General features: G+C 34.9%; 1 protein-coding gene across 1 annotated transcript; it reads left to right on the top strand.

Annotated features, from left to right (window-relative positions):
• Positions 1 to 738: 738 nt before the first annotated feature.
• Positions 739 to 6,194, top strand: LOC131056241 (probable inactive receptor kinase At2g26730). Its single transcript, XM_057990600.2, has 2 exons — positions 739 to 3,229; positions 5,479 to 6,194. Exons 1-2 carry the CDS (start codon positions 1,888 to 1,890, stop codon positions 6,141 to 6,143), a joined length of 2,007 nt encoding a protein of 668 aa, XP_057846583.1. The 5' UTR covers positions 739 to 1,887; the 3' UTR covers positions 6,144 to 6,194.
• The last annotated feature ends 4,804 nt before the right edge of the window (positions 6,195 to 10,998 follow it).

The following is a 10,998-nucleotide window of genomic DNA, read 5'->3' as shown; positions in this document are numbered from 1 at the left end:
TAAGACCTTTAATTTTCTTTTAAAACAAGTTAAGAGCTTTTAATACAATATACACGACTTTTTAAAACAATTAAAACTATTATGTTATCAACACACTTTTGAATGATTAATTAATTAATAATTTCAAAATTTTCAAACATCAATAATATCATATTTTAATATCAATGCATAAAAAAATATTATACAAATCACATAAAAAAAAAAAAAATTTTAATTTTAAATATGTCTACAAATCACATAAATTTTTTTTTTTTTTTAATTTTAAATATGTCTACAAATCAACATCCCATGAAAAATAAAATTTAGGGGCCCACAAACTTCGTCTATGTAATGTTGTCCAAGAATCCATTAGTCAACTCCCTCCAATTACTTGATATTTTAGGGAAGTTGTTTGCAATATTATATTTGCTTTCAGCATCATATGAATAATATACCACACAAAAAATAATTGGACGAATCTGTGAGAGTTTTAGAGGGCTTAATGCCAGCTCTATATTAAATGGACTGATAGCATTATAAGCTTTCAAACTTATCCATCAAACTAGATGTTTTTGATTGAAATCACCCATTTCAGACATTGGAGATAACAATTTCGTTGTCCAGTCTGATATACATAAACTCTGACAGCACAGAGAAATTAGTTGTCACATTGTAAGTTATGAAATCTTTGGAGGAAATGCAGGTTGTTGGTGAAAGCAAGGTCTGGTTAGATGGTCATCAAACTTACTGGTTGTAGGCTGGTCATTGGATTCTCCGGCCTTTTTGATGTCATTATACAATTGATGATCTAAGCTTGCATAGATTATAGAACAATTCTTATTACTTTCTGCTTTCTTGTAACCATTTAGAAAAAAGTAGAGAATTTTTTATTCCTTCACCAAATTGATGACGGTAATCCAAAACACTGTAGTAGTGATGCTTGGGACTCAATAAAAGGCACTATAAATTCTCGTTTCTGCAGGGGAAAGAAATCATTGAATGCTTGAGGTAGAAGTTATACCAAATTTTGGGGAGCCAAAAGAACTTTTCTTAGGGTTTGGTCTATTCATGACATATTCAAGAAAACAATCGAAGTTCTTAATGTCAACTTCTTTTCCTTTTCCTGTGTCTGTCGGCTGACCTTATTCTAATGTTAAAAATTAGGTTGCCTACAAGTACATTTTGCCTTTGATAGAGCACTAGCAGATGCCCTCTTAGATTTGATAGGAAGTTTCCCCATGCTCTGTTTTAGAAGCTTCCAACCGAATGGTGAAAGATCATTTCATCATCCATAGTTCTTTTTGCAGTGCCCTATTGATATGGACATGAAGTCTGACCAATCAGAAACAGGATTTTGGTGCAGGCTCCTCTCAATAGAATTTATACGGTATGTTGTGTCTGAATATTGAGGGAAATTGCTTTGGATTTTGGCTAAGTTTGCTTGTGGGTATATTGGTTAGTGTCTATATAACTGTGATTAAGGGCTTCAATTCTAACCTATGCTTATTATTAGAATGGCCTAGTTAGAAGGTCGGTAAAGGGAAATTCTTCAGCAAGGTGTTATAGGTCTACATTCATTGGCGGGTAAAGTTCCTTCTCTGTGAAGGTCATTCAATTCTTTCTCTCTTTTTTTTTCTATGGAAGATCATAGAATTTGATTCTAAATATATAAAAAATAAATTCATACAATTTTTACCAGAAGCTATGCATAATAAGAAATAAAATTCCCAACTGCGCATGCACACCAGTTGGATTACTCAACCCTGCTAATTGTAAAAGTTCAAGAGTCTCAACTCTGGGCAGTGGGCAAGAAGGGATTTCTTTAATTGGGGTAGCAGGAGTAATCTGCAGGGCATATATGGTGTTGACAGAGATTATAGAACTTGATATTTTAATTCTGTACCATAAATGGGCCGTGAATGTGGATTAATGAATTGCTTGAGTTTGAAATTTTGTTTGTGGTTGGTCATATTCCTCTGCATGTGTTACTATTCCAATGGCGCAGAACGTTACAATCCAACTGAGAGGACTGCACTGTTAAATTTGAAAGATGGTCTTTTCAATAATAGTGTATTGCAGAAGAATTGGTCCGGGCCACAGTGTTATTATAACGTAAGCCAGTGGATAGGGATTACATGTTTTGACGGACGGGTTACAGGGATTCGGTTAGAAGAGATGGGGCTTCAAGGATCCATTAAAGAGAATGCACTGCTAAATCTTACAGAATTAAAAGACATTGTTTTTAGGGAAAATAGATTCACTGGATTCCTTCCTAGTCTATCAACCCTCTTAAAGCTGCAATTCATTGATTTTTCACATAATAAACTCACAGGTCCCATGCCAGAGCACTTTTCTGCATCATGGAGGCAGTTAAAACTGCACTATAACAGTCTGAATGGCTCGATTCCTTTATCTATATTGAATTGCAGTTCGTTGGAGATATTTGAAGTCCAGAATAACAGTCTCTCTGGCACAATCCCCGCTTTCAATCAATCAAAGCTACAAGTCTTCAACGTGTCGAACAACAATCTGAAAGGGCCAATACCAAATACTCCAATTATGCAATCTTTCAATGGAAGCTCTTTCTTGGGCAACCCTGGCTTGTGTGGGAAACCTCTGAATAAGTTATGTCCTATTGAACCTGCACCTGCTCCATCGCCTTCTCCATCTCCTCCATCTCCAGGTACTGCTAATGGGGTGCAGGGGAGAAATCCAGGACACAAAACCAGAGACATCCTTATTACTGTAATTGTGGTGTCAGCCTTTGTATGTGTAGTACTTTTAGCACTTTTCTTTTACTGCTGTTATCGAATGACGAAGGCAAAGAAAGCAGCTTCAAAAGGTTCCCCACAAATGCAGAAGAATGTGGAGATAACAGAAACATTCCAGTCTAGCTCTTCGGGGAATGAAGTAGAGCCAAAGAATAAGGAAAAGATGGTATTCACATCTAGGTTAGATCCCCCTGGTTTCGACATCGATGATCTGCTCAGGGCATCTGCAGAGCTACTTGGGAGAGGAAACTTTGGGAGCACATACAAGGCAGTGCTTGAAACTGGTGAATCTTTAGTTGTGAAAAGGCTTAAAGATCTAAATGTTTTGACAAAGAAGGATTTTGATCAGCAGATGAAGCTCCTTAGTAAACTGCAACACAGTAATCTGGTCCCCATTTCAGCCTACTATTTTGCCAAGGAGGATAAGCTCGTAGTTTACGACTATATGCCTAATGGAAGCCTATTTGATCGTCTGCACGGTAATATTCCATAACATTCTCTGTTCACTTGTTTTTGAATGTTTGAAGTTTTACTTTAACAGCTTTTATGTTCTGTTTGTTGAGTTTTGTAAAATTGTTTAAGAAACCAGTAGAAAAAGTTATCCACCACTTCCTGCAACTATGTTGCAAATTAAATCGATCAGCAATATTTAATTTAAATACGAATATCATAACATGATACTGAATTCATGTTGAAGACAATACTCGACTTGGTCCTACAATAACTCAACAAAAATGTCTGGAAACCTAATCTCTTGCCCAATTGATAGGAGTGACGATTCTAACTGCAACTAAATCAATGGTGGACCGGTTATTAGGAGTGCTGGTAATTTAAAGGTAGAGCATCTACGTAGTATATGGGAGCCATAGATTTGATTTCTAGTAACATGGTATTAAAGTCCAGATGAATAGTGTCACACTAAACTAAATTCCCCAAGAACTTGTAGAATGATTCAAGGAGGGTACTGTAAAATAAATCACATCTAAATAAAAAATGGACTGGTCACCAAGACGAATAGTAGCTTAATGGTAGAGCATCTCAATAGCGAATGGCTCTAAGGTTTGATTCTTAGCTGGTCCACGAAAAGTTTAACATGGTAACAAAATTCAAATGAGCACAAGTAGGCCAAGTTAGGATCCCCAAGCACCTACAATGTGGCTTAAGGAGAAGTGGCAGAAAATGAGCTACATCCAAATCAAAGATGAACTGGTCACTAAGAAGATTGGTAGTTCAGTGGTAGACCAACCCAACAACATTGGGGGTCCTAGGTTTGACTCCTAACTAGTCCATGAGAAAATTAATAATAGTCTCTATAATTGTTATTGTAACATTAAAAAATAATATATTACTTGTCACACAAGGAGGCTAGTAGCTCAGTGGTAGAGCAACCCAACAACAATTGGATGGTCCTAGAATTGACTCCTAACTAGTCTATGAGAAATTTAACAATAGTTTCTATAATTATGTTGTAAATGTTGAAAATAATGTATTAATGGCAACATAGATTTTGTTATTAAAAAACAAAAGGGACCAAGATAGGGAAATGATTATCAAGTCATTAAGATGCACCATGGCATCAATGACTGGATGCTATAGTGAAGTTTTGACTTCTTATCGATGAGGATTGTTTACAGCCTATTCATTGTATCATTGCCTCAAACAAATTTAACAACAGTCCTCATCGATGAGAAGTTAAAATTTCAGTTATATAACATCCAGTCATCAATGTTATAGAATCGTTTCATGATCTCAAATGAATTTAACAACAGTCCTCATCGATGAAAAGTTAAAACTTCAGTTATGTAACATCCAACCATCGATATCTGAAAACTGGATAACCATTTCCCCAAAATAGAACATCAAATTGTAGATCAGAAGTTAAAAGGATACTCTATAAACAATATAAATTTGCTCCTAACAGTTACAGGACGGCTCATAATGTGAATGTCTTTCTCCGTATGGATATATTCTTTGAAAAGGGGAATATAATTGTACCAAGTTTCTAACAATAGAAATCCTCAAGGCTGTGAAGAGCCGCTTGTCAATATTCTTTTTCTTCACAGAAAGATCACTTATGTTAGATAACTAGAGGAACGTATCTGACCGACATGGTCTAAGAATATACGATGCAAACATCCTTTAATTGATATGATTTCATGTCTATCAGAAGCAAAGCATAAAGTGAATGAAAACTTCGCAGAATCGCTTACATTTTATAAGAAAGTATGAAAACCTTAATTTCAAAGCTTGCTAAAGGATGTTTTTCTACTTTAAATACATTGTTTGTGCTTGGAGTTTATCTGATTTAATGCTGTTTTATCTTTTTTTTTGGAATGATTGGAGTTTATTCGATCTAATAGTCTAGGTAGATTATCAAGTGTGATTTGAAATGTTGATATAAAATAATAATACAATCAAATTCAGAAATAATAAAAAACAACTTTAATGATGATCTAATAATATTAATTCAGTAATATTAAGTAATGCTACAATGGCTTATTTGCACTCTACTTTTGTGTGGTAAATCGCTTTTTTCATTTCTTTAAATTTGCAGGCTTCAAAACTGGAGTGAGTAGCTTTTGTGTAATTTAAATTTATGTTAATAAATGATCAACCAAAACAATTGCCTTGAATTTGATGGTATATTAGATATTGATCACGATATCCTTCATTTGTTTGTAGGATCATTTTGAGAATTTGATTTTACTGATTCCTATTGATTCCACAGGCGCTCGAGGACCTGGTAGGATGCCTCTCAACTGGAAATCTAGGTTCAAAATTGCTCAAGGGGTAGCTCAAGGGATGGCCTACCTGCACACCCAATGCCCACAACAAAAAACCCCTCATGGTAACCTCAAGTCTTCCAATGTCTTGCTAGACCAGGACTTAAACCCTGCACTCTCTGACTATGGCCTTGCACCTCTCCTCAGTCCACAGCTTGCATCCCTAAGACTCATGTCATACAAAGCACCTGAATATCTTCACACAAAAAAGGTTTCTCCTAAATCAGATGTTTGGTGCTTTGGTATATTTCTGTTAGAGCTCCTCACAGGAAAAATGTACTCTACAATAGGTTCCCCTGGGGTGGATCTCCCAGAGTGGGTTAACTCTGTTTATACAAACATTAATTGGAGAAGCGAGGTTTTTGACTTGGAGATTGTTGGTCACAAGGAATCATTGTTGCAGATGGTAGAAATGCTAGATATTGCTTTGACATGTGTAGACGAGGTCCCTAACAAGCGGCCAAAGATGGGTGAGGTGTTGAAACTGATGGAAGCGATTAAGGAAAATAAGGAAGAAGAAGAGGGCTTGGTTACTCAAAGTAGATTATCAGTAGGAGAGGCTTCTTCTAGCAGCCATTCTATTAGATCTGTTGCTTCATCAACAGTGTAGCTCAAATTTTCTTTAATTTTAAATTTATTTGTTATGAAAATGAAATTACTATTTGACATCAATAATTCAATTTAGTTACAATATAATATTTTTTCCATTTAGAATATAATATATTTAGTTACATAAGCTTCAAGGTAATTTATGTTTTCTATGATGGATTATTCAAAAAAAAAATATAGAAACTATTACACAATTTAAAAAAGAAAATATTTATGATATTGATATTATGATTCAACTGTATAGTTTATGAGTCAAACTCATTGACCCATGTTTCATGAGTAGTGGTTCACAAGAACCCATCTCTCATGAGAATGAATGGTACACAAAACACTCATTGCACACCATTCGTTCTCATGAGAGATGTGTTCTTGTGAACCACCACTCATGAAACATGGGTCATTGAGTTTGACTCAAATACTACATAGATTCTGATAGCAATATATTTGACTTTCAATAAAAAATATCTTCTACTTATCAAAGAATATATTGTAAAAATTATATATCTATTTTTATGATGAATAGCATATATTTTCTATTAAAGTACAAAAATTTAATAGACTAAGTTACATAAAAGATGAAAGGAATAGAATCACATCTCCAAAATATAATGCAAGAGCTTATAGACAAAGGTAAAACAATCACACTTCTAAGCAATTGAAACTATTCCATTAGAATGAGGGTGGTCATGGCCATGAGACTATTTAGTAATTCAACAAGACTTGACAATCAATAATATGTTTCCAACCCATGATGTTGTCACCTTTCTCTTTTTCTTCTTCTTGATAAAAAAAAATTGTGCAAAAGAGATGCAATAATTTCTAGTTGAAGAAGCTTCCTACTATCTATTAATTAGAAATGCCATAGCATTTATAAATACTAGTTTGTGGGATGTCTAGTGGTTCAAAGCCTAAGTCAAATAGGGCATTTTTTTATGTATGCCAACTAGGATTAAATTCAATTGGGCTTAGTTTGACCTTTTACTATTCATCTTGAGCTTGAAAGACTTTGTCCACTTCTCTTTATTAGAGATCATAAATAGTCCATTATGATCTCCATTTCCTCTTAGGAGATTTAAAAAAATCCACATGTAATAGATGTTTGCATCCTTTCTAGATTGATATAGGATTAATGTTGTCTTAATAAGAACAAATGCAGAGTTTTCTTTGAAACATTTATAAATTTCATATTAATTCTAGCAAATATTTTAGAAGGTTTACAATACCAAAAAAATGGTTGTAGTGCAGTCATGGTAAGGGGAGTCTTACTAGACTATCTAGCCACATAGCCTAAACACTTACAACACACAAATACAATAAAACTAGAAATTCATGAGATTTTTATTGTGATTGCTTCTAGAAATTATATTTAGCATCATGACATTGCATATTGGCCTTCTCACATGCCTTGGCTTGAGCCTTTCTCAAATTTTCAATCTTCGAACTGACAATTTTCTATCACTACCATATTCTCTTTGGTATCAACTCTTAGTCCCTTGCAAGGAAAGTTGTTCTTTTCATTTTTATAGAAGCCCCAAAGATGTCTATCCCTCTACTATTGCTTTGATATTGCAAATCTTGTTGAAGATTTTTGGCCTTCAAGATCTAACACATGAGAAGGTTGTTGGCCTCTCAGAAGTCACCTAGCTCAAGTCACTCTCCAAATATTCCTAGCCATCGCCCAACAACCACATCCCTTAGGAGTGAATGTCATTTTCTTGATCTCTTTTGTAGTGTTCTCTCCCAAAAGGCCTCTTTTGATCTTTGTAGCATCAACTCTGCACTTTGCAAATTTCCAATTTCTCACCTCTTCTTGGTTGGCCAAAGAGGCCCTTTTTTATATATTTATTTCTCCCTTTTATACATTTCAAGTATTGATAGTTAAAGAAATTAATTCAACTCTTCTCCCTCACTTGCACCTTTTGTGGGCTCTACTTATCTCTTCTCATGTTGCCAATCATTAATATTTAGGTGAATTCAATTGCCTAGACAAACCTCTTCTCTAATTTGATGATTTTAAACTTTCTAAAACCTTTCAAGCTTTCTTCCATAGCCATTTCAACTTTTTAATGATTTAGTGTTTTGGTACACTAGAGGTTCAACAAACTTTCTCTCCCTCGAACCATTTGTTCCTTTGCCCAATCCATTTCTTTCAAAATGATTCAACAAGTTCGCTAACTTAGGAATTTGCCATCTTTTATATTTTGGCGATTGATAATTTGGAAAAACCATGACTTTGTTGTATAACAAGGTGAAGAAAGCTTGCAATATGAACTTAAAATGATTATCATTACAAACCCAAAACTAAAGATTAACCCTTTAATAAAGTGATTACAAAATCAAAACAACAAGAAGAAAACCATTACACATGAAACACTAAATTTACTTGGAAAAACCCTTTTGGCAAAACATCCCACCTCCAGAAAGAGAGACAAGTACATTACTAATGCAATGAAGAAACAATAGTTTTACACTTTCTATAAAACCCTTGTAAAATATGATAACACTCCATTACCCTGCACATTGAACAAGATTGAATCCTAGAATAGCCTCTTATAGATGCTTCTTATAGTTGTCATAAGACATATAGCTAATTTAGACACCTTTGGACCAATATAGGAGTCGGTCATAAACGCTTGTCATAGGGAACCATAATGACTGTCATAACTACCATATATTCTCTTAGAATTCCTGACAAGTGTCCAAGCACCTTAAAATAGGAGATTCCAAAAGGGGATGCCTAGATATTTTGTCCTTTTTTAAAGGACAAATGACTAAAGTAACTTTGACTTTACATGGTCTCTTTCACTACCATTGGTAAAACGGTTTAACCTTATGGGTAAATTACAAATGATATTATGAAATAATTAAATAAAGGATTTACAAGGTTGATGGCATCTAAATCCTAACATTCTCCCACTTGACAAAATGTATTGTAAATTACCCCATATAGATACACAATACAAATTAAGTATAGTGATCAAGAGCCATGGTCTTCTTGCTCTAAGTAAACCTATTCGTCGTCAATGACTTCGAGAGAGAATTTATAACATTATCCTGTTGCAAATGTGAAGTTGATGGTGTATCAGTATGGTTGTCATTGATGTCAACATACTGGTTCAATGATTCAATGATTGGTTTATACTTCACATTTCTGATATGTTGTAGTTGTAGTCATGAATTTTTAGTATATTAGTGGAATTTTCTTTAGGATGCCATGCTTATGATTTGGTGCTCAAGAAGTTGTGCTCCAGAGTTATGTTCAGTGATGATGATGTTTGATAGTGTTTGTAGTGTTCTGCATTTCTTCGCATTTATGATTTTGATGATAATATTTTGGATTCATGCTATTCATATTTTTATCTTTGATATTATGATTTGGAACATGATGATGAGCTTCAAAGTCATGGTTGCTGATATGCTCATTTTGGGTCTAGTTGACCTTGAATGGTTCTATTTTGCTTTGGTATTTGTGGTGTATGGATAAAGTGTTGTTTAATCGATCTAGTGCATTGTGGTATGGTCCACTTCTCATTCATTTCCACCACAAGAATGTTTAGTGTATGTAGAGTAGAGCTTTTTCAAATTGTGTTCAAGTGAATTGCTTTTGGCCGACTTGGAGAGATTCATAATTCAAGAGATCAGTATAAATAGAGGATGATTGTAATGTGAAAAATATAGAAGCAAGTGGATTGAAAAGGAAGATTTATTTTCTATGCATGTGTATTGTTGGTGTTGGAAATAAGCCACACCTGGACTGATGATGGACTAGTCCAAGAGGGGCTAGTAGCTCAGTGGTAAAGCACTCCAACAATGTATGGAAGGTCCTAGGTTCGAGTCCTAGCTAGTCCATGTCTCAACATGGTATCAGAGATAGGTCTAGGCTAGGAGCCTCAAGCACACGAGAAGTGTGGCTTAAGGGGGGGTTTTGGTGTTGGAAATAAGCCACACCCAGACTGACGATGGATTGGTCCAAGAGGGGCTAGAAGCTCAGTGGTAGAGCACTCCGGCAGCGTATGGAAGGTCCTAGGTTTGAGTCCTAGCTGGTCCATGTCTCAACATGTATGAGGTTATGTGAAGTTATGTTTGAGAAACATGGTAGTGTGCTGTTGCTGTTTGGTATTGGAGGAAGTGAGCCAAAGGTTTCTTTCGACATTGTAGCATTGTTGTAGTTGTGCTTCAGTGGTAGATTTTTTCTTTTTTCTTTCTCCTTCTTTCGGGTTGAGCCCTTCTTTTTTTGGTAGTTGTAGCATAATTAAGAATTAGCATTCTTAGTGATTTTTCCCTTCTTGGGTTTTCCACGTAAATTCTATATTTTTCATGTGTGTGCTCTTTCATGATTATATTTGTTTATGGTTAAGTAGTCGGAAGTTTGTTTACTGGTGTTGAGAAAATGGCATAGTAAACCTTGCATCATAATGTTTCATTGTTGTATTATTTTATTATTGTGTGAGGTGGACATGGAATCATATTGTATTGTTGCATCTAGGAGCACCTAGATGGACGTGCAACATGTAGAGATTCCCTTGGAATATTCTTGTAACCACTTGATGAGTTGTATTGAAACATTGCTATTATTATATTGTATTTATTATTTATTGGGGAATGTAATTGTGATGAAGTACCCAATATTAAATGTGAGTCAAGGGTAGGTAGGGAAAATATTATATTTTATTGTCACATGGTTTTTATGTAATACCACTTGGTGGTTTTGTGGTTGCTTGTCTCTATAAAAGCACCACGAGTATAGTTGTTTGGGTTATCCAGGTTAGCATTTGTGAAGGAGGAAGCATGACATGGGATGTGTGGATTCATGTTTGGTCACATGGAGTGCTTGGTTATGGATGGGTTTTTGAAAG

The sequence above is a fragment of the Cryptomeria japonica genome, chromosome 7, assembly GCF_030272615.1.
Source record: "Cryptomeria japonica chromosome 7, Sugi_1.0, whole genome shotgun sequence".
Taxonomy (NCBI): domain Eukaryota; kingdom Viridiplantae; phylum Streptophyta; class Pinopsida; order Cupressales; family Cupressaceae; genus Cryptomeria; species Cryptomeria japonica.
The sequence above is the reverse complement of the archived record's forward strand: the minus strand, read 5'-3'. Positions and strand labels throughout refer to the sequence as shown.